The sequence below is a fragment of the Panulirus ornatus genome, chromosome 18 (genome assembly GCF_036320965.1).
Source record: "Panulirus ornatus isolate Po-2019 chromosome 18, ASM3632096v1, whole genome shotgun sequence".
Classification (NCBI taxonomy): domain Eukaryota; kingdom Metazoa; phylum Arthropoda; class Malacostraca; order Decapoda; family Palinuridae; genus Panulirus; species Panulirus ornatus.
In genome coordinates this window covers 9,610,520-9,636,161 of record NC_092241.1, presented here as the reverse complement: position 1 = coordinate 9,636,161, position 25,642 = coordinate 9,610,520, and the positions used below count along the sequence as shown (strand labels likewise).

Sequence of the window (25,642 nt, the reverse complement as noted above, 5' to 3'; positions counted from 1 at the left end):
TTTCATTCTATCTTTCCATCTTGTCATCTTGTTGCCTCCACTTCTGACGTCTTTTTCATACTTGTTTGCCATTTCCTGCACGAGTAAGATAGCTTCAAGAAGAGATGACCAGGCCTTTAAGGGAAAAAATTCTTCACTTTGCTTGTTCCTCTGTTCCTTCTTTTGGAAAGCAATAAAATGGGGGAGTAATTCTAGCCCATGCTCATGCCCTTTTTAGCTGTCTTTATGGCATGCAGGAGATACAAGGGCAAAATTTTCATCCATCTCCTTGTTTAACTTCTGACATGCATATCCTCTTACTCAATCTCTCCTAACTCATCTTCTCTATATGTCCCAGTATTTCAGCAAACCCTCTTCAGTTCTCTCAATCTAGGTTCTCCGACCACATCTCTTTCTTACTGTGTCATTCTTACTCGATTAATCCGCCTCACACATTGCCCTTGAAGTATTTTATTCCCAACAAATCCATACTTTTCTGTATTTCTTTATCTAGGGATCACGCCTAACATCCATAAAATATCATCAGGACTACTAAATCATCAAATATACCCTTACTTGCCCTTTTCTTACTTCTTTCAACACACTCATCAATATTGCAAGGACCTTAGCCCCCCCTCGCCCACCAAATGGCTTACTTGAGCCACCATGGTTCCATCCCCTACTATGTCTTTTCCCAATAATATAAAACACTCCACTTCCTCCAGGGTCTCTCCATTCAAACCTACACTCTTAACCACCTGTATCACTCCCCTGCTAAATCTAATAGCTGCAACATGAAGCAGCAGGGGGAAACCATGGAAAGGTCTGTGGGGCTGTGATTTCAATGCACTTCATGTGACAGCTAGGGAATGGACAAGTGTGAGAATGCAGCCTGTCTGCATCTGTTTCTAGTGCTACCTCACTAACGAAGGAAATACTAAACAAGTATGAAAGAAAGATACAAGAAAAAGACACCTGTTTTCACATGTACTCTGAACTTTCTCCTCTCACACACGTTCCCAAACTCAACTGATTCTACCATGAGATTCATGTCATCAACAAACAGCAACTGACTCACCTCCCATAGCCTACAAAGCACTGTAGACCTGCCCCCTCTACACCACCCCCACATTTACCTGTCACCAACCCATCCATAAACTGATTAAACAGCCATGATGACAGTATACCCACCTTCATCAGGAACCATACACCCTCCTCTTACTACTCACCCACATGCCTTACTCCTTTGATGGAAAAAACCTTACTACCTCCAGTAGCCTAACTCATGACACCTTTCACAAAGCATCTCCGTCAATGCTACCATGCACTTTCTCCAGATCCATGATTGTCACACATAAATCCTTTCTTGTTTGTAAGTATTTCTCAAAAAGAATTTTCAAAGCAAACATCTGATCCAAAACCTCTACCACTCCTTAAGCTAAAGCTAAAGACTCTTGGATGTAAGCATACTAAGAGGAGCAGCTTGAGTGACTTTCTCCACTGGCCTTGGGGAAAAGGAAAATAGTAAAGGAAGGAAAATGGCAGAGAAAGTGTTTGAGCTTGGAGAAAAAAAAAAAAAAAAAAAAAAAAAGATTGTGTCATGAGATACCAAGACAGATCAGGTAAAGAATGGCAAAAGGTGAGAGTAAACAAAACTAGGAGAGGTGAGGAATGGGAGGTATTTAGGGAATCACTTGCTTACATATGCAAGAGAAGTGTGCGGTATGCGAAAGGTGGGATTTGGGCACATAAGAAAGGGTTGTAACTGGTGGGATGAGAAGGTTAAGTTGTTCATGAATGAAAAAGAGGTTTATGGGCCTTATCTACAGAGAAGTAGTGTGAGTAATAAGATGTAAAAGATAAAGCAGAACAATGTCATGGGGAACATGGAAAGATTGAAAAACTGGACAAATGGGAGTTGGGGAGTGAGAGTACTGACAAAATTCAGATAATAAGAATAAAAATGTTTTGGAAGGAAGAGAACTCTCGGAGGAGAACGAGAACAAATGAAAACATTAATATGGGAACATATAAGGATACCGGGGTCGACGTGCTGTCAATGGATTGAACCAGGGCATTTGAAGTGTCTGGGGTAAACCATGGAAAGTTCTGTGGGGCCTGGATGTGGAAAGGGAGCTTTGGTTTCGGTGCATTATTACATGACAGCTAGAGACTGAGTGTGAATGAATGGGGCCTTTGTTGTCTTTTCCTAGCGCTACCTCGCACACATGAGGGGGGAGGGGGGTTGTTATTCTGTGTGTGGCGAGGTGGCAATGGGAATAAATAGAGGCAGACAGTATGAATTATGTACATGTGTATATATGTATATGTCTGTGTGTGTATATATATGGGTACATTGAGATGTATAGGTATGTATATTTGCGTATGTGGACGTGTATGTATATACATGTGTATGTGGGTGGGTTGGGCCATCCTTTCGTCTGTTTTCTTGCGCTACCTCGCTAACGCGGGAGACAGCGACAAAGCAAAATAAATAAAATAAATAATAAGGAGTAACATGCAAAGAAGTAGTACAGGAGATTGAAAGTGATCAATCTGAGAGACTGTTGAATGTATAAGATGATAGTGGGCAGATATGTGGTGTCTGGAATGTGGAAGTGCATGAAGATAGCCAGGGCAGGCAGTTTGATAAAAAAGAAAAAAGGTAGTGCAAGCCTTGCATCAGATGTAGTATGGTAAAGTGGCTGGAGTGGGTGGGATTGCAGTTGAATTTCTCAAGAAAAGGGGTGAGAGTGCTACTGACTGATTAGTTAGGATTTTCAATGTTTGTATGACTCAGGGTAAGATGCCTAAGAACTTGCAGAATGCCACTGGATAAAGATGATGGGGGATAAGAGAGAATGTTTCATTTAGTCATAAATTTGCTAAGTATGCCTGGTGAGTTCTATGGGAGAGTGGTGACTGTGAGGGCGGTGGCATGCAAGAGCATCAGGTTAAGGAGGAACAGTGTATAATGTTAGAATAATGCTCTTTGTCAAATGATAAGTATACCAATCACAAAAGTTTTAAGGCAAACACATATTCAAGAAGGTTTTTCCCACCTGAGCCTTTTCTCTAAAGCAAAAACCGCTAGGCAAAAACAAGCATAAGTCCAATTACCTCATTACATCCAATTGTTTATTGCATAAGGCAAAAAGATCCTATCTCATTCTGACAGACAAGAAATCAACTCTGACACCAGAGATTTCTGTCATCATAAGTATATATTGGACTAAGGAAGGAACCACCTATTTCCTACAACCCTTCCAACATCCTTAACTTCGGGTAACTGTCAGTAAATGCTCATCTTGGTTGAGGAAGGATACAACGATGCAAGAATGTAAATAACCAGCAGGTCCTAAAGACTAGCTCAAAAATATTTGACAACCCTCAACCATTTTTAGCATAACCCGACCTACTTTAAAGAAGAGTACATTAAGTGATACAGGGAAATAAATAGTTAGTTGGTCCTGAAGCCTAGCATAAAGGAATTTGGTAACCTTATCCCACAATTGGAAGGCCTCAGACTGACCGGATAAAAGTATACATTAGGTAACCTTATCCCACAATTGGAAGGCCTCAGACTGACCAGATAAAAGCACACATTACTCAACCTGTGGTTTGCCTTGATGCACACTTAACCCTTCCCATATCATGATATCTTATGGATATTTCGTATAACACAATGTCCACAAAATTTATAAAGCATCTTTAAAAGGGGTTTATCCCTACTTGAAACAATTTCAAAAGGACCTAGACTGCAAAATGAGTTTCACATAACATATAACAGTAAAAAAAAAACTCATGACACTCAATCTAACAAAGTTTACAACATAAATTAAAACCTATTACAAAAATTTAACTCGTCAAAGCTTCAACTTTTAAAGGTAGGTGTGGTCCAGTCTCATTCTTGACCTGACGTTTAGGAATCACAAACATGATATAGTTAATATCACCCTGGCAACTCTGGTAGGCAGTGGAATCTGACCTGAATTCTCAAATTAAAAAATCAGCACTACATTCTGTAATGGTGTCACCTGGGATATAATTCACTTTCCTTTTGTAAATTCAATTACCCATATTTCAATACTCTCTTATTTCCAAGATTTTGCACAAAGCCATACAAATAAGCTGAAAAGATCAATAAAACTCTAAACAGGATAAAGAATTTCATGAAACTATTCTGACAGGGTGATAAGCATAATGGAAGTTAGGATCCAACTTACCCTCCCTGCAGCGTGATGCCACACCCTGATTGGGTCCAACAACTTTTTTGGGCTGCTTGGTCTCTGAGAGGTCATGCAAGGAGCCCAGTGACCCGCCAGTACTAGTCCGGGAAGCAGCCGATTGTTGGTCTCCACTGGACTGATCCCGACGTCCCACAAATGACTTTTTACTTCGACGCCTGTAAGCTAGATCCCTAGTATCATCTCCAGAACTGGACTCCTCTCTCAAAGCATCTTGTTCTTTAAGAAGTAGTGCCTGCATTAGGAATTACAGGAACTGAGATTGAGAAATACCTTAGTGCTGACCAAAGAAAGTCAGTGAAAAAAAAGAAAGCCCAAGGCTTGGGCTTTAGTGTTCCAATAAACTAATGATAATCATGACAACACTTGAGAAATTGGATATCACAGCAAAAATGGTACTGAAATATACAATCATTGCAAAGTGCACAGTACACAGATAAGAATGACTGATGAATAAAGCATAAGAAAACAAGCAGTGAAAAGTTAAGCGAAAAAGCAGAAGGGAAGTTCTAAGAAAAGCTTCTATATGCCAGATAAAGTAATTTCTTTCATTATCTATTCATTTATAAATGATTATTCAAAATACTGGACTAGGACATAGAAATAATTTCAGGATTCAAAATTCAACAGCATCTTTGCATCAAAAATGCCAAGCATGCATAAAACACACAAATCAGGTACAAGAATGGCGAGATTATCATTTTTTTTTCTAATTATTGATGCTCTTCACAGGATAAAGACATTGGTATATCTTTAATTCACCTACTGCAACTAACCAAGACACAAATATTCTGGAACAAAAGAGATGAAACTACTATTTTGTCAACCAACAACCTAGTGCCCAACATTCAAGTAACAAATTCAAGTAAAATAGCAACTGAATGAAAGTAAAGAGTAAAAGGTGGCTTTATAACAAAGGGATACTATGAACTCTAGTCCATGTGGCTCCAATTTTGGACCTCATATTTTCATGGAAGGTGAAATGTACACGTATAATGAAAAGGGAGTGCAAAAAGAGTAAGAATAAGAATAATAAATTACGTAAAATTCCTTAATTAGGAAATAGGCATCAGATGAAGATGGTGCAGGGAGAAATTATGCAAATAATAATGCTACCATACATATACCAGACCCGTCTGGCCATGGAAGTTAGCTGGGTCTCCAGACTGCAGCTTCCAAAAGCTTGGTCAACCACTGACCCATCCCAGCAGCCTAAGCCCACCCAAGGTTATGAGGGTACAAGACCCCCAAAGGAGTTCACTGGGTATTCATCAGGGTTGTGGATATATAGAAAAAAAAAAAAAAAAAAAAAAAAAAAAAAAGCAAAGGTATAAGAAATGAAGAAAATTTTGTTTTTAGGAGGAGTAACTTGAAATGTAAATAAGTTTTTAAACAACAAGTGTATATATGTACTCAACACCGAAAAACTGGAAAGCAAGGCCAAATTTTCAAACCCCCTAGACACACAATATACATAAGAGAACGTGGAACTAATCTGAGAAACAAATACTAAAGCCTATTAATGTTAAAAATACATAACTAACATTATCTGACACTTTAATGCTTGTGTCATTTGTTGTCTATTACTACTACACTCTCATACCATATCATTACTTACTCGATGAACCCTCCACACAACACATAATGTTCTCAAATATTTAAATTCCAACACATCCACTATCCTCTATGCATTTTCATTCTGACCCCATGTCTTCTATGCATACAACAACATAAGGATTTATATTCCTTCATACTATCCACTTTTGCCATTACAGATAGCAACCTAACCTCTCCAAATATTCCTCATTGCTCCCAGAACCTTTGCCCCCTCATCCACCCTATGGCTCATCAACTTCCATGGTTCCATTTGTTGCATGTCCAAATCCCTGTTCTCAAGAACATCCCACTTCACAGTTCCATTTGTTGCCATGTGCATTCCCTGTTCTCAAAAACATCCCACTTCATCCTCCTAGTTTTCGCCATTCAAACTCAAACTAACCTGTCTTTCAGCCCTGTTAAACCTAGTAACCTTTCTTTTATTCATAATTACTCAAAACTTACTCCTTTCACATACAATTCCTAATTTCGAAACAGTTTCTGCAGTTTTCTCACTCAAATCAGCAACCAGTACCATGTCATCAGCAAACAAATGACTCACTTCCCAGGCCTTCCTTCCCTACTATGGATTAATCACATGCCTGTCTCTCCAAGAACCTTACATCTACCACCTTCAAAACCCTAATCATAAACAAACTAAACACCCCTGGAGACATCACACATCCCTGCTGCAGATCCACCTCCACCTGGAACCACTTCCCTTCCCCTCTACCTATTTGCATACACACCTTACACTCGATAAAAACTCCTCCCTGCTTCTAGTAGCTTTCCTCTCACACTATACATTCAAAACAATTTCCACAAGGCATCTATGCCTACCCTATCATTTACTTTCCCCAGATCCTAAAATGCCATATATAAATCCTTCTCATACACATTATTCAATGGAAACATTTACACATCATCTACACATCTTTAAACATCCTCTACAAATCTTTAAACAATATTCTTCCTCACAAAATCTGAAGCTATCTGCCAATTCCTTTTCAATCACCACAATCCCGTATCACTTACCACATACATTCAAACTTACACCCCTCTAATTCAAAGGGGAAGGGGGAGACCAAACTAGTAATGGAAGGATGGAGTGAAAAATATTCTGATTAATTGTGGCTTGAACAAGCAGGAGGGTGAATCCCGCATAGGGTCGAGTGAATTGGAGGAATTTGGTACGCAGCAGGCTCAGTGCTGTCAATGGACTGAACCAAAGAATGAGAAACCACCAGGTGACATCATGCAAAGGCCTGTAAGACCTGTTTGTGAACAGGGGGCTGCAGTTGCAGTATACTGCATATGACAGTGAGAAAATACACACAAGAATTTGACCTTTCTTCAGTATACAAGTACGAAAAAATATATGTATAAAAACATATTCATCTTTTTTCTTTTCCTTTTATTCTTTCCTGCCATTCCCCACATTAGAAAGATAGCACCATGAACAGATAAAAAAGCTGCATTTGCTCACACTCCAAGGCAGCTGGAGTGGATGGTTTTCCAAATGAATCTCTCAATAAAGGGAGTTCCTGTGCTGTTGACTGGTTAGTTAAGATTTTTAACATGTGTATGGATCATGGTGAAGTGCCTGAGGACTAGCAGAATGCATGTACAGTGCCAGTGTATATAAGCAAAGGAAATAAAGGCAAGTGTTCAAACTACAAAGATATCAGCTTGTCGAGTGTATTCATTAGTGAAGGGTGCAAAAGGGGTGGTGGTAACAGGTTGTGATGAAGCGAGAAGATGGACTAAGTATTTTGAAATACTTGAAGGCATTTGATGATACGGTAGCAGATACTGTTTGGGTTACATTGGTATGCAAAGTGAGAGAGTAATGGAGAGTGGTTTGGTGAAGAAAGAAGTGGTGACAGCCTTGCGAAGGATGAAATGTGTCAAGGTGGTTGGAGTGGATGCTGTTATTTTTTCAATTGACTAAAATAGAGAGTGTGTGTTATAAATTGGCTAGTTAGAATTTTCTACATACATATGTAGAGTCTCACTGTATCACAGCAAGGTGGATAAACGCAAGTCTTCAAACTACAGAGTACAAGTTTATAGAGTACCTCATAGGTTCTATGGAAGGGTAGTGATTGAAAAGAGAAGGCATGTACAGAGCATCAGATTGGGAAGGAGCAGTGTGGTTTCAGAAGTGGTAGAGGATGTGTGAATCAGGTGTTTGCACTGAAAAAAGTGTGAGCAATACTTCAAAAAATGGATGAATTTGTAAGTGGAATTCATGGATCCAGAGAAAGCATATGGCAGAGTTGACAGAGATGCCTTATGAAGATCTTAAGAATACAGGTTGGTCTGTGACAAGTGTGTGATGTCACCATGGTTGTTCAATTTGTTTATGAATGGGGTGGTGGAAGAGTTTTGGAGAAAGGGGAGAGTATGCAGAATGTGGGGGATAAGAGGACCTGGGAAGTGAGTCCGTTGTTTTTTGCTAATGATACAGCACTGGTAGCAGATTCAGATAAGAAACGACAGAAGTAGGCGACTGAGCTTGAAACAGTGTGAAAGGAGAAAGCTGATAGTGAATGTGTATATAAGAAAGGTTATTAGGTCAAGCAAGGTTGAGGGACAAGTATGCAAGTCTGAAGGGAGAAAAATTGGAGGAAGTGAAGTGTTAAATATAACAAAGAAAGGACAAGGCAGTGAATGGTACCATGGAAGCAGAAGCAAGTCATGGGATAAGGGATGGGAAAAAGGTTCTAGGAGCACCAAAGAATGTGTGGAAATGGACAGCATTACCTGAACAGGCAAAAATAATTATGTTTGAAGAATAATAGTCCCAATGATATTATATCGAAGTGTACCATGGGATATAGATAGAGTTGTGCAGAGGAAGGTGGATGTAATGCAATGAAATGTTTGAAGACAGCATGTGGTGTGAGGTGGTTTGGTCGAATTAGTAATGTATGAGCAAGAGGTGTGTGTGGTAATAAAAAGGGTGTGGGAGCAGAAGAGAGGGTGCTGAAATGGTTGGCACATATGGAGAGGATGAGGACAAATAATAATACAGTACACTGATAATCTAAAAAATTAAAAAAAATCAAAAATCTCAAACGCTGTACCACGCACATTTATATCACACTTGTTTTTGGTAGCATGGGGTAGACTCGCTGTTTCGGTCTCTGCCTCAAGCTATCATGCAGTCAGGTTGCATACAGTGTGTTTCTGTTATTTCAGAATTGACTTTATCTATCAGTAATTTTGCAATCCTTACAATTCAAAATGGCATCAAGTGATGGAAAGCGGTGCAATGAAAGTAGGTAGTCTGTCCTCACTTTATTATAAAGAAGTATCCTTTCACAGGAGAGGGGTGTCATCACCTCTATCTGGCGAGTGTATCCATGCTGCCAGGTGCCTGCCGTCCAACTATAGTACTACACACCAACCCCACATCTCATGAGATATTGGTAACTAAATGTGACATTTAACTACAACAAAAACAAAACAAAAAAGAAAAACAAAAAAGAATGAAATAAAAATTGCAACAATTTAGACCTCCTTTACATGTGAGCACAGCAAAAATGATTCAACAAATAAGTGTGTTCACTCTTCACAGGAGCCACCGCAAACATAATCTTGCAAATGTAAGGGGCAGTGTCTCACACAGAGGGTGCTGCCGCCTGAGGCTGGGGGTCACAAGAACTGGGGGCAAAGCCACTGCTGGTGGGTACTCTCCTTGACAGAAGGGTGTTGTGGGGATCGGCAAAACCTGGGGACGTATACTACATTGCTTTCACAAAGACAGACAGCCACTGCTGTTCAGCTTCACTGAGTATTGTCTATGCGGCTTCACCTCCACTACCGCGCCTGACCCGTCTCACACCTTCAAAGAGATGTCCTGCACACAGACGGGTGTACAAGGACAGCTGTGGCAGTGTAGCAGCGTTACCTACTGAGCCACCCTGCACGCTAGCCTGACTCTCTGCTATGGTGCACTCCCTTTTTCATAGAGTAGTTCTCCATCACCGGTTTACAAGATAATGTAGCCAGGGCACCAGGAAACCATCTCTCAACTGCTGCCAGCTGTGTATGTGACTTATCCCATCTCTAGGGGGGGTGTTGAGATATTGGAGCATAGCCTGAGTCACTTCAATGTTGTGCAGGCTACCTACAACACCCATATTGCCTCTCAACACCCATTTGGCTGCCTTTACCGCTGCTTCAGCACATCCATTGGACTGGGGGAAGTAGGCTGAGGAGACAAGAGCCATGATTCCCCATTTTTGTAGAAAGCTTCCATTTCCTTGCTATCTAGATTGGTTCCTATGTCCAAGGCAATTTCCTTGGATGCACATTATCTCCTGAAGAAACTGAGAAGCCTTACAATAACTTGGGATTCTCCCACATAGGTTCAAATCCTACTCTGCCCCATGTAAGAGGTGCAATGAAAGCAGGTAGTCCATCCTCACTTTACTATAAAGAAGTATCCTTTTACAGGAAAGGGGTGGCATCACCTTCATCTCAGTCTGACTCCTGCCTCCAACTACCCAGAACGCTGCTGGGTCCCCACCGCCCAACTATCATACCACACATTAAACCCTATAGTGACAGAGAAGTAAAAAAAAAAAGCATGTGAACTTAAATGTGACAAAGAAAGAGGTTAATTTGATTTCGCAGATTTTTGGCATTAACGGACACCCCTTACACCTTATAAGACTGTTAAATCTTGGATTTACTGTGTCAGAACTGAAAGGAAAAAGGAGAACAGACACCAAACTGGTGATGGAAGGATGTAGTGAAAAAGATTATGAGTGATCAGGGCCTTATCATGAAGGAGTGTGAAAGGTGTCCACGGGATAGGGCAAACAGGAACTATGTGGTACAATAGGGTCGACATCCTCTCAACAAACTGAACCAGGGATGTGAAGTGTTCAGGGTAAACCATGAAAAGGTTTGTGGCTCCTGGATGTGGAGAGGGAGCTATGGTTTCGGAGCGTTTTCTGCATTAGCGAGGCAGAGCCAGAAAACAGACAAAGAAAAACCCATCCACTATCACACACATATATATACACATATGCACATGCATGTAAATACACACACATGCACATACATACATATCTACATTTACATATTCATAATTGCTCGCCTTTATAAATTCCCAGCACCACACCATCCCGCAGGAAACAGCATTGCCAACCCTTGCGACAGAAAGGCAGTGCCAGGAAACAAAGAAAGGCCATATCCGCACACATCCATTATCTAGCTGTCATGTTTAATGTAATGGAACCACAGCTCCCTCTCCTCATCCAGACCCCACAGACCTTTCCATGGTTTGCCCCAGATGTTTCACATACCCTGGTTCGGTCCACTGACAGCATGCTGACCTCAGTATACCACATTATCCCGATTCACTCTATTTTGTGCAAGCCTTTCATCCCTCTGCATGTTAGACCCAGATCGCTCAAATTTTTTTCACTCCATCCTTCCACGTCCAATTTGGTCTCCCACATCTTGTTACCTCCATTTCTGAAATACTGACATATTTCCTTCATCAACCATTCATCACTCATTCTCTCAGTATGTCCAAACCATTTCAACACATTCTCTCCTACTCTTTCAACCGCACTCTTTTTATTACCACATGTATCTCTTACCCTTTCATCCCTCTGCATGTTAGAACCAGATCGCTGAAATTTTTTCACTCCATCCTTCCACGTCCAATTTGGTCTCCCACATCTTGTTACCTCCACTTCTGAAATACTGACATATTTCCTTCGTCAACCATTCATCACTCATTCTCTCAGTATGTCCAATCCATTTCAACACATTCTCTTCTACTCTTTCAACCGCACTCTTTTTATTACCACATGTATCTCTTACCCTTTCATCAATTACTCGATCAAACCAGCTCACACCACATGTTGTCCTCAAACATTTCATCTACAACACATCGATACTCCTCTGCACAACCCCATCTATAGCATGTGCCTCGCAACCATATAATATCAGTGGAACAACTATTTTTCAAACACTCCCATTTTAGCTCTCCGAAATCAGGTTCTCTCTTTCCACATATTCTTCATCGCTCCCAGAACCTTCGCCCCCTGCCCCATCCTATGACACGCTTCCATGGTTTCATTCACTGCCAAGTCCACTCCCAGATATCTATAACACTTAACTTCCTCCAATTTTTCTCCATTCAAACTTACCTCCCAAATGACTTGTTACTCAACCATGCTGAACCTAATAACCTTGCTTTTATTCATATTCATTCTCCACTTTCTCCTTTCACACCCTCTTCCAAACTCAGTCACCAACTTCTGCAGTTTGGTACCTGAATCACCCAACAATTCTGTATCATCAACAAACAACAATGTATTCGCCATATGTCACAGAAGGTGACTAAAGGAGGCGGGAGTGGGGGGCTGGAAACCCTCCCCTTATTGTATCCAACATCCTCAGTACAACCCTATCAATAGTCCATGCCTCAAAACCATATAATATTGTTGGAACTACTATTCCTTCAAACATACACATTTTTGCACTCTGAGATAACGTTCTCTCCTTCCACACACTCTCCATTGCTCCCTGAACATTCATCCCATCCCCCAATCGCTGCTAAATCCACTCCCAGATATCTAAAACAATTCACTTCCTCCAGTTTTTCTTCATTTAAACTTACATCCCAATTAACTTGTCCCTCAAACCTACTGAACCTAATAACCTTGCTCTTATTCAAGTTTATTATCAACTTTCTCCTTTCACATACTTTTCCAAACTCAGTCACCAACTTCTGCTGTTTCTCACTCAAATCAGCCACCAGAGTTGTATCATCGGTGAACAAACAACTGACTCACTTCCCAGGCCCTCTTGTCCCCAACAAACTGCATACTTGCCCCTCTCTTCAAAACTTTTGCACTTACCTCCCTAACCACCCCATCCATAAACAAATCAAACAACCATAGGAACATCACACACCCCTGCCACAGACCGACCTTCCCTGGGAACCAACATATACACAAATACACTTTCATACTTGTTTACCTCCAACCATTTGTGGCACTACCCCGCCCCACAGGAAACAGCATCGCTACCCCCTGCTTCAGCGAGTTAGAACCATTAAAACAGACAAAAAAGGCCAAATTTTCTTCATACTCAGTCTTTATATGAAAGCACATGATTAGTTGATGGACACACTCCGTGGAAGGGGGTAAACATATATGGCACTGGAAGAAAGCTAGTAAAAGCAAAAGAGTTGTTATCAAGAGAGTAAGGCAAGTGTCATAGGAGGTGAATGCAAAGTTCAAGCAGAGGTGCATTTTTTTTTTTTTTGTGTGTGTGTGTGTGTGTGTGTGTGTGTGTGTGTGTGTGTGTGTGTGTGTGTGTGTGGGGTGGGGTGGGGTGGGGTGGGGGGTGGGGTGGGGTGGGGGGGTTTGGAGGCCTTTATTGTGTGCCAATGATACAGCACAGGAGGCAGATTCATGTGAAAAAATGCACTGGTAAAACAGCCATATCCTATATGTAATACATTTTTTCTTTTCTTTTTTTTTTTGCTTTGTCGCTGTCTCCCGCGTTTGCGAGGTAGCGCAAGGAAACAGACAAAAGAAATGGCCCAACCCACCCCCATACACATGTATATACATACGTCCACACACGCAAATATACATACCTACACATCTTTCCATGGTTTACCCCAGACGCTTCACATGCCCCGATTCAATCCACTGACAGCACGTCAACCCCGGTATACAACATCGCTCCAATTCACTCTATTCCTTGCCCTCCTTTCACCCTCCTGCATGTTCAGGCCCCGATCACACAAAATCTTTTTCACTCCATCTTTCCACCTCCAATTTGGTCTCCCTCTTCTCCTCGTTCCCTCCACCTCCGACACATATATCCTCTTGGTCAATCTTTCCTCACTCATTCTCTCCATGTGCCCAAACCATTTCAAAACACCCTCTTCTGCTCTCTCAACCACGCTCTTTTTATTTCCACACATCTCTCTTACACATACGTTACTTACTCGATCAAACCACCTCACACCACACATTGTCCTCAAACATCTCATTTCCAGCACATCCATCCTCCTGCGCACAACTCTATCCATAGCCCACGCCTCGCAACCATACAACATTGTTGGAACCACTATTCCTTCAAACATACCCATTTTTGCTTTCCGAGATAATGTTCTCGACTTCCACACATTCTTCAAGGCTCCCAGAATTTTCGCCCCCTCCCCCACCCTATGATCCACTTCCGCTTCCATGGTTCCATCCGCTGCCAGATCCACTCCCAGATATCTAAAACACTTCACTTCCTCCAGTTTTTCTCCATTCAAACTCACCTCCCAATTGACTTGACCCTCAACCCTACTGTACCTAATAACCTTGCTCTTATTCACATTTACTCTTAACTTTCTTCTTTCACACACTTTACCAAACTCAGTCACCAGCTTCTGCAGTTTCTCACATGAATCAGCCACCAGCGCTGTATCATCAGCGAACAACAACTGACTCACTTCCCAAGCTCTCTCATCCCCAACAGACTTCATACTTGCCCCTCTTTCCAAAACTCTTGCATTCACCTCCCTAACAACCCCATCCATATACAAATTAAACAACCATGGAGACATCACACACCCCTGCCGCAAACCTACATTCACTGAGAACCAATCACTTTCCTCTCTTCCTACACGTACACATGCCTTACATCCTCGATAAAAACTTTTCACTGCTTCTAACAACTTGCCTCCCACACCATATATTCTTAATACCTTCCACAGAGCATCTCTATCAACTCTATCATATGCCTTCTCCAGGTCCATAAATGCTACATACAAATCCATTTGCTTTTCTAAGTATTTCTCACATACATTCTTCAAAGCAAACACCTGATCCACACATCCTCTACCACTTCTGAAACCACACTGCTCTTCCCCAATTTGATGCTCTGTACATGCCTTCACCCTCTCAATCAATACCCTCCCATATAATTTACCAGGAATACTCAACAAACTTCTTTCTTTCAAACTATTTACCATTTCCTGCATTAGCGAGGTAGCGTTAAGAACAGAGGACTGGGCCTTGAGGGAATACCCTCACCTGGCCCAATTCTCTGTTCCTTCTTTTGGAAAATTTAAAAAAAAAAAAAAAACGAGAGGGGAGGATTTCCAGCCCCCCGCTCCCTCCCCTTTTAGTCGCCTTCTACGACACGCAGGAAATACGTGGGAAGTATTCTTTCTCCCCTATCCCCAGGGATATTCAACCGTGACATCCTCCAACGGCGGCCAACCGACGGGCTGAATCCCCTCACTTCGACTCAACAAACTTATACCTCTGTAATTTGAGCACTCACTCTTATCCCCTTTGCCTTTGTACAATGGCACTATGCACGCATTCCGCCAATCCTCAGGCACCTCACCGTGAGTCATACATACATTAAATAACCTTACCAACCAGTCAACAATACAGTCACCCCCTTTTTTAATAAATTCCACTGCAATACCATCCAAACCTGCTGCCTTGCCGGCTTTCATCTTCCGCAAAGCTTTTACTACCTCTTCTCTGTTTACCAAATCATTTTCCCTAACCCTCTCACTTCGCACACCACCTCGACCAAAACACCCTATATCTGCCACTCTATCATCAAATACATTCAACAAACCTTCAAAATACTCACTCCATCTCCTTCTCACATCACCACTACTTGTTATCACCTCCCCATTTGCACCCTTCACTGAAGTTCCCATTTGCTCCCTTGTCTTACGCACTTTATTTACCTCCTTCCAGAACATCTTTTTATTCTCCCTAAAATTTAATGATACTCTCTCACCCCAACTCTCATTTGCCCTTTTTTTCACCTCTTGCACCTTTCTCTTGACCTCCTGTCTCTTTCTTTTATACGTCTCCCACTCAACTGCATATTTTCCCTGCAAAAATCGTCCAAATGCCTCTCTCTTCTCTTTCACTAATACTCTTACTTCTTCATCCCACCACTCACTACCCTTTCTAATCAACCCACCTCCCACTCTTCTCATGCCACAAGCATCTTCTGCGCAATCCATCACTGATTCCCTAAATACATCCCATTCCTCCCCCACTCCCCTTACTTCCATTGTTCTCACCTTTTTCCATTCTGTACTCAGCCTCTCCTGGTACTTCCTCACACAAGTCTCCTTCCCAAGCTCACTTACTCTCACCACCCTCTTCACCCCAACATTCACTCTTCTTTTCTGAAAACCCATACAAATCTTCACCTTAGCCTCCACAAGATAATGATCAGACATCCCTCCAGTTGCACCTCTCAGCACATTAACATCTAAAAGTCTCTCTTTCGCGCGCCTGTCAATTAACACGTAATCCAATAACGCTCTCTGGCCATCTCTCCTACTTACATAAGTATACTTAAGTATATCTCGCTTTTTAAACCAGGTATTCCCAATCATCAGTCCTTTTTCAGCACATAAATCTACAAGCTCTTCACCATTTCCATTTACAACACTGAACACCCCATGTACACCAATTATTCCCTCAACTGCCACATTACTCACCTTTGCATTCAAATCACCCATCACTATAACCCGGTCTCGTGCATCAAAACCACTAACACACTCATTCAGCTGCTCCCAAAACACTTGCCTCTCATGATCTTTCTTCTCATGCCCAGGTGCATATGCACCAATAATCACCCATCTCTCTCCATCAACTTTCAGTTTTACCCATATTAATCGGGAATTTACTTTCTTACATTCTATCACGTACTCCCACAACTCCTGTTTCAGGAGTACTGCTACTCCTTCCCTTGCTCTTGTCCTCCCACTAACCCCTGACTTTACTCCCAAGACATTCCCAAACCACTCTTCCCCTTCACCCTTGAGCTTCGTTTCACTCAGAGCCAAAACATCAAACATACTACCTATCTCTCCTTTTTTCACATCTTGATTACATCCACACACATTTAGGCACCCCAATCTGAGCCTTCGAGGAGTATGAGCACTCCCCGCGTGACTCCTTCTTCTGTTTCCCATTTTAGAAAGTTAAAAAAAATACAAGGAGGGGAGGATTTCTGGCCCCCCGCTCCCGTCCCCTCTAGTCGCTTTCTACGACACGCGAGGAATGCATGGGAAGTATTCTTTCACCCCTATCCCCAGGGATAATATACATATATATATATACACATACACACACACACACACACACACGCACATATACACACACACACACATACATATATATACATATGAAAAATGTAAGAAACAATTTAGAAAACTGAAACTTCTAGCTTGAAATACATTTATATCTATTTATTATACCTTGTCGCTGTCTCCTGCGTTAGCAAGGTAGTGCAAGGAAACAGACGAAAGAATGGCCTAACCCACCAATATACACATGTATATACATACACATCCACACACACAGACATACATACCTATACATCTCAATGTATACATATATATACACACACAGACATATACATATATACACATGTACATAATTCATACAGTCTGCCATTTATTCATTCCCGTCGCCACCCCACCACACATGAAATAACAACCCCTACCCCCCTCATGTGCGCGAGGAAGCACTAGGAAAAGACAACAAAGGCCACATTCATTCACACTCATTCTCTAGCTGTCATGTATAATGCACCAAAACCACAGCTACCTTTCCACATCCAGGCCCCACAACACTTTCCACGGTTTACCCCAAACGCTTCACATACCCTGGTTCAATCCATTGACAGCACGTCCACCATGGTATACCACGTCCTTCCAATTCACTCTATTCCTGGCATGCCTTTCACCCTCCTGCATGTTCAGGCCCCGATCGCTGAAAATCTTTTTCACGCCATCTTTCCAACTCCAATTTGGTCTTCCACTTCTCCTCGTTCCCTCCACCTCTGACACATATATCCTCTTTGTCAATCTTTCCTCACTCCATGTGACCAAACCATTTCAAAACACCCTCTTCTGCTCTCTCAACCACACTCTTTTTATTACCACACATCTCTTACCCTTTCATTAATTACTCGATCAAACCACCTCACACCACGTATTATCCTCAAACATCTCATTTCCAGCAAATCCACCCTCCTCCACACAACTCTATCTATAGCCCATGCCTCGCAACCATATAATATTGTTGGAACACTATTCCTTCAAACATACCCATTTTTGCTTTCCAAGATAACATTTCAACTTCCTCTCAACTTCCACACACTTTTCAACGCTCCCAGAACCTTCACCCCCTCCCCCACCCTATGATTCACTTCCACTTCCATGGTTCCATCCGCTGCAAAATCCACTTCCAGATATCTAAAACACTTCACTTCCTCCAGTTTTTCTCCATTCAAACTTACCTCCCAATTGGCTTGTCCCTCAACCCTAATGTACCTAATAACCTTGCTCTTATTCACATTTACTCCAGCTTTCTTCTTTCACACACTTTACCAAACTCAGTCACCAGCTTCTGCAGTTTCTCACACGAATCAACCATCAGCGCTGTATCAGCAGCGAACAACAACTGACTCACTTCCCAAGCTCTCTCATCTACAACAGACTGCATAATTGCCCCTCTTTCCAAAACTCTTGCATTCACCTCACTAACAACCCATCCATAAATAAATTAAACAACCATGGAGACATCACGCACCCCTGCCGCAAACCAACATTCACTAAGAACCAATCACTTTCCTCTCTTCCTACATGTACCAATGCCTTACATCCACGATAAAAACTTTTCACTGCTTCTAATAACTTGCCTCCCACACCATATATTCTTAATACCTTCCACAGAGCATCTCTATCAACTCTATCATATGCCTTCTCCAGATCCATAAATGCTACATACAAATCCATTTGCTTTTCTAAGTATTTCTCACATACATTCTTCAAAGCAAACACCTGATCCACACATCCTCTACCACTTCTGAAACCACACTGCTCTTCCCCAATCTGATGCTCTGTACATACCTTCACCCTCTCAATCAATACCCTCCCATATAATTTACCAGGAATACTCAACAAACTTCTTTCTTTCAAACTATTTACCATTTCCTGCATTAGCGAGGTAGCGTTAAACAGAGGACTGGGCCTTGGGAATACCCTCACTGGCCCAATTCTCTGTTCCTTCTTTTGGAAAATTTAAAAAAAAAAAAAAACGAGAGGGGAGGATTTCCAGCCCCCGCTCCCTCCCTTTTAGTCGCCTTCTACACACGCAGGAAATACGTGGGAAGTATTCTTTCTCCCCTATCCCCAGGGATATTCAACCGTGACATCCTCCAACGGCGGCCAACCGACGGGTGAATCCCCTCACTTCGACTCAACAAACTTATACCTCTGTAATTTGAGCACTCACTCTTATCCCCTTTGCCTTTGTACAATGGCACTATGCACGCATTCCGCCAATCCTCAGGCACCTCACCGTGAGTCATACATACATTAAATAACCTTACCAACCAGTCAACAATACAGTCACCCCCTTTTTTAATAAATTCCACTGCAATACCATCCAAACCTGCTGCCTTGCCGGCTTTCATCTTCCGCAAAGCTTTTACTACCTCTTCTCTGTTTACCAAATCATTTTCCCTAACCCTCTCACTTCGCACACCACCTCGACCAAAACACCCTATATCTGCCACTCTATCATCAAATACATTCAACAAACCTTCAAAATACTCACTCCATCTCCTTCTCACATCACCACTACTTGTTATCACCTCCCCATTTGCACCCTTCACTGAAGTTCCCATTTGCTCCCTTGTCTTACGCACTTTATTTACCTCCTTCCAGAACATCTTTTTATTCTCCCTAAAATTTAATGATACTCTCTCACCCCAACTCTCATTTGCCCTTTTTTTCACCTCTTGCACCTTTCTCTTCACCTCCTGTCTCTTTCTTTTATACGTCTCCCACTCAACTGCATTTTTTCCCTGCAAAAATCGTCCAAATGCCTCTCTCTTCTCTTTCACTAATACTCTTACTTCTTCATCCCACCACTCACTACCCTTTCTAATCAACCCACCTCCCACTCTTCTCATGCCACAAGCATCTTCTGCGCAATCCATCACTGATTCCCTAAATACATCCCATTCCTCCCCCACTCCCCTTACTTCCATTGTTCTCACCTTTTTCCATTCTGTACTCAGCCTCTCCTGGTACTTCCTCACACAAGTCTCCTTCCCAAGCTCACTTACTCTCACCACCCTCTTCACCCCAACATTCACTCTTCTTTTCTGAAAACCCATACAAATCTTCACCTTAGCCTCCACAAGATAATGATCAGACATCCCTCCAGTTGCACCTCTCAGCACATTAACATCTAAAAGTCTCTCTTTCGCGCGCCTGTCAATTAACACGTAATCCAATAACGCTCTCTGGCCATCTCTCCTACTTACATAAGTATACTTAAGTATATCTCGCTTTTTAAACCAGGTATTCCCAATCATCAGTCCTTTTTCAGCACATAAATCTACAAGCTCTTCACCATTTCCATTTACAACACTGAACACCCCATGTACACCAATTATTCCCTCAACTGCCACATTACTCACCTTTGCATTCAAATCACCCATCACTATAACCCGGTCTCGTGCATCAAAACCACTAACACACTCATTCAGCTGCTCCCAAAACACTTGCCTCTCATGATCTTTCTTCTCATGCCCAGGTGCATATGCACCAATAATCACCCATCTCTCTCCATCAACTTTCAGTTTTACCCATATTAATCGGGAATTTACTTTCTTACATTCTATCACGTACTCCCACAACTCCTGTTTCAGGAGTACTGCTACTCCTTCCCTTGCTCTTGTCCTCCCACTAACCCCTGACTTTACTCCCAAGACATTCCCAAACCACTCTTCCCCTTCACCCTTGAGCTTCGTTTCACTCAGAGCCAAAACATCAAACATACTACCTATCTCTCCTTTTTTCACATCTTGATTACATCCACACACATTTAGGCACCCCAATCTGAGCCTTCGAGGAGTATGAGCACTCCCCGCGTGACTCCTTCTTCTGTTTCCCATTTTAGAAAGTTAAAAAAAATACAAGGAGGGGAGGATTTCTGGCCCCCCGCTCCCGTCCCCTCTAGTCGCTTTCTACGACACGCGAGGAATGCATGGGAAGTATTCTTTCACCCCTATCCCCAGGGATAATATACATATATATATATACACATACACACACACACACACACACACGCACATATACACACACACACACATACATATATATACATATGAAAAATGTAAGAAACAATTTAGAAAACTGAAACTTCTAGCTTGAAATACATTTATATCTATTTATTATACCTTGTCGCTGTCTCCTGCGTTAGCAAGGTAGTGCAAGGAAACAGACGAAAGAATGGCCTAACCCACCAATATACACATGTATATACATACACATCCACACACACAGACATACATACCTATACATCTCAATGTATACATATATATACACACACAGACATATACATATATACACATGTACATAATTCATACAGTCTGCCATTTATTCATTCCCGTCGCCACCCCACCACACATGAAATAACAACCCCTACCCCCCTCATGTGCGCGAGGAAGCACTAGGAAAAGACAACAAAGGCCACATTCATTCACACTCATTCTCTAGCTGTCATGTATAATGCACCAAAACCACAGCTACCTTTCCACATCCAGGCCCCACAACACTTTCCACGGTTTACCCCAAACGCTTCACATACCCTGGTTCAATCCATTGACAGCACGTCCACCATGGTATACCACGTCCTTCCAATTCACTCTATTCCTGGCATGCCTTTCACCCTCCTGCATGTTCAGGCCCCGATCGCTGAAAATCTTTTTCACGCCATCTTTCCAACTCCAATTTGGTCTTCCACTTCTCCTCGTTCCCTCCACCTCTGACACATATATCCTCTTTGTCAATCTTTCCTCACTCCATGTGACCAAACCATTTCAAAACACCCTCTTCTGCTCTCTCAACCACACTCTTTTTATTACCACACATCTCTTACCCTTTCATTAATTACTCGATCAAACCACCTCACACCACGTATTATCCTCAAACATCTCATTTCCAGCAAATCCACCCTCCTCCACACAACTCTATCTATAGCCCATGCCTCGCAACCATATAATATTGTTGGAACACTATTCCTTCAAACATACCCATTTTTGCTTTCCAAGATAACATTTCAACTTCCTCTCAACTTCCACACACTTTTCAACGCTCCCAGAACCTTCACCCCCTCCCCCACCCTATGATTCACTTCCACTTCCATGGTTCCATCCGCTGCAAAATCCACTTCCAGATATCTAAAACACTTCACTTCCTCCAGTTTTTCTCCATTCAAACTTACCTCCCAATTGGCTTGTCCCTCAACCCTAATGTACCTAATAACCTTGCTCTTATTCACATTTACTCCAGCTTTCTTCTTTCACACACTTTACCAAACTCAGTCACCAGCTTCTGCAGTTTCTCACACGAATCAACCATCAGCGCTGTATCAGCAGCGAACAACAACTGACTCACTTCCCAAGCTCTCTCATCTACAACAGACTGCATAATTGCCCCTCTTTCCAAAACTCTTGCATTCACCTCACTAACAACCCATCCATAAATAAATTAAACAACCATGGAGACATCACGCACCCCTGCCGCAAACCAACATTCACTAAGAACCAATCACTTTCCTCTCTTCCTACATGTACCAATGCCTTACATCCACGATAAAAACTTTTCACTGCTTCTAATAACTTGCCTCCCACACCATATATTCTAAATACCTTTCACAGAGCATCTCTATCAACTCTATCATATGCCTTCTCCAGATCCATAAATGCTACATACAAATCCATTTGCTTTTCTAAGTATTTCTCACATACATTCTTCAAAACAAACACCTGATCCACACATCCTCTACCACTTCTGAAACCACGCTGCTCTTCCCCAATCTGATGCTCTGTATATGCCCTCACCCTCTCAATCAACACCCAACAGTTTAAGTTTTAGCTTCCCAGGCTGTAAGTCTCTAAAAGTGAGGAAATAAAATTTTTTAAAAGTAAAACCAAATACCAGACATGTAGAAATTATAACTGAAAGCCTTTACATTATGTGAAATAAAAATGGAACATGCTGGAATTGAACTGTGGCAACTAGGCATGCAAGTGTGATAAACTAACAATTTGGAAACTATGAAAGCCAAAATATACAAATAAATAATCCCTACACTGCTAGGTTTTATTTCATACAGTAAAAAATAAATAACTTAATGTGCCAAAAAACGGTGTTAAGTCTTCTATTAATCATGAGACAGCAGTGATGATCAAAGCAAGAACAGAGAAGGTATGGGGAACACACGTGAAATGGTAAGTCAGTATTTGGAATTTGAATATGGCAGAAAGACATAGATTTTTGGAGTACAAGAAAAGAAACCAGATTTGTCTTTTGGTTAGCATAAGAGAAGGCAGAGATATGTTGCAGAATTAGATAAAGCTGTACAGACCAGGGCATATGGTGAGAGGGTGCTCTTGTTTTTTCTCTTGCCAGCATTTGTAACCTCTTCTAGAAGACTCCTCAACTCTTCCTCATCATAATTTGCTACTTCATCATATGCCTGTCAAAAGGAGAGAGATCAAAACTGTATGAGATATCAAAACAAAATAAGATAACATTATTAGTTAATAAGCATTAATTCTTGGCACTAATCTTTTCCTGCCACCATAATGATCTCCCCTTTCAGAAGCCTGTTACAGCAAAAACCATTTTCTTTTATATATCTATACAAATCAGTAGCAAAAACTACTGATCAGAATACTTCAACTTGTATATTGATAAATTACACTGGGATTTCAACAATTATAAAGTATGGAGGAAAGCCGCAAACCATGTCATCAAGGAGTGGAAAAGACATTGAAGAACAAAGATTATTAACAATTTGGAGGCCATCATGAGGATCAGCCATCATCTGCATCGTGAACCCAGGGTGTGGTGGCTTGTAAAGATTACCAAATAAATGTTTGCAAAAATCTTAACTGATGATTTTCTTTACTCATAATCAAGTTTTCTAAATTAAATGAATACTAAATATCAAGTCTATTTTTCACATCATCACAAACCAATTTTAAGAAATGCAATAAATCAAAAAACATTTCTTATTGACATCATTTCTGGTCACATCATTTTCACATATCTATATTTGTAAATGACTCCCCTTCCATAATAAATCAGAACAAACTACATTTTGCACTGCAGGGACAGTAATTCAAGGCATTAGTGTGTTATAAAATTTACACAATACAGTGAGTTCAGACAATGGCTCCATAACAGTTCTTCATTATTTATTCTAAACTATAATTAGGTAGGAAAGTTCTGGTGCACTGTTCTAAACCATCAAACACACTAAATACCGGAATTTTTGGACAAATCTTTTATGGTGTATGATAGCATCATCAGAATGTTGGTTAAATTTTTGTAAATCAAATATAGCACCCTCAGAACACAATAAGTTTAATGAATAATGCTTTGTGAATCATTGGAACAGCTGGGTGTTAAATTCCGTGGGAAAAAGAAATTATAAAAAATTCTGAAATGCACCCAAAAAAAGTTTACCTGACGCCACTTCAAAAACACTATGTATTAAAATTGTTTTAACCAAATCTTGTGGATTTTCAAATTAGGCAATAACACAAGAAATGGCACACATTAATAAAAAACAAAGTAAATAAATAATGAACAACAATAATACTAATAATAGCAATAACAATATCAATAATATGGACAATGAGAGAGGAAAGGCTGACAAGGAGAATAAATGAGTCAGAGGTGGAAGGAACAAGGAGAATGGGGAAACCAAACTGGAGAAGGAAGGATGGTGAAGGATGAGAAACTGGGCATAAACACACAGGGAAGTGAAAGTTTTGCAAGGGAGAAAGTGAACTGGAATGATGTGATATACTGCGGTTAACATGCTGTCAATGGACAGAAGGCATGTGAAATGTCTAAGGTATACAATGGAAAGGTTTGTGGACGTGGTTGTGGACTGGAAGTTGAGGTTTCAGTGCATAACACATAACAGCCATTTTTCTATTCAATAACATGGGGAAATGGCAATCAAGCATGAATAATAATAATAACAATACTTCCCACGTATTCCCTGCGTGTTGTAGAAGGCAACTGTAAGGGGGCGGGGGCGGGGGCGTGGGTGGAAATCCTCCCTTCCCGATTTTACTTTTCCAAAAGAAGGAAAAGAGGGGGGGGGGGGGGCAAGTGAGTATATTCCCTTAAATATTACCTCTAAGGCCCAGTCCTTTGTTTTTAATGCGAACTCACCAATGCAGAAAATGGTAAATGTATGAAAATAATATTATCTCAGAGAGCAAAAATGGGTATGTTTGAAAGACAAGTAGTTCCACCAATATCATACTGATGCACAGCATGGGCTATAAATAGGGTTGAACAGAGGAGGGTAGATGTGTTGGAAATGAAATGTTTGAAGACAATATGTGGAGTGAGGTGGTTTGATCAAGTAAGTAATGAGTGAGGAAAGATTGACAAGGAAGATATATATCAGAGGTGGAGGGAACAAGGAGAAGCAGGAGACCAAATTGGAGGTGGAAGGATGGAGTGAAAGATTTTGAGTGATCGGAGCCTGAACATACAGGAGGGTGAGAGGCATGCAAATGTAGAGTGAATTGGAACAATGGCTTATACCAGGGTTGACATGCTATCAATGGACTGAACCAGGGCATGTGAAGCGTCTGGGGTAAACCATGTAAAGGTTATATATAAATATGAGTATATGAGTGGATGGGCCATTCTTCATCTGTTTCCTGGCGCTACCTCACTGATG

General features: G+C 41.3%; 1 protein-coding gene across 5 annotated transcripts in view; it reads right to left on the bottom strand.

The window, feature by feature from the left end:
- The window catches only part of LOC139754995 (uncharacterized), a 206,171-nt gene that overhangs the window by 158,449 nt on the left and 22,080 nt on the right, over positions 1-25,642 (bottom strand). For all 5 annotated transcript variants that reach the window (XM_071672896.1, XM_071672894.1, XM_071672895.1 and 2 more), the window contains exons 2-3: positions 23,297-23,407; positions 4,206-4,461 (exon numbers count right to left, since the gene is read on the bottom strand). In XM_071672896.1, coding sequence (XP_071528997.1) covers positions 4,206-4,461; positions 23,297-23,407 — 367 coding nt within the window. The remainder of the gene's footprint in view (positions 1-4,205; positions 4,462-23,296; positions 23,408-25,642) is intronic.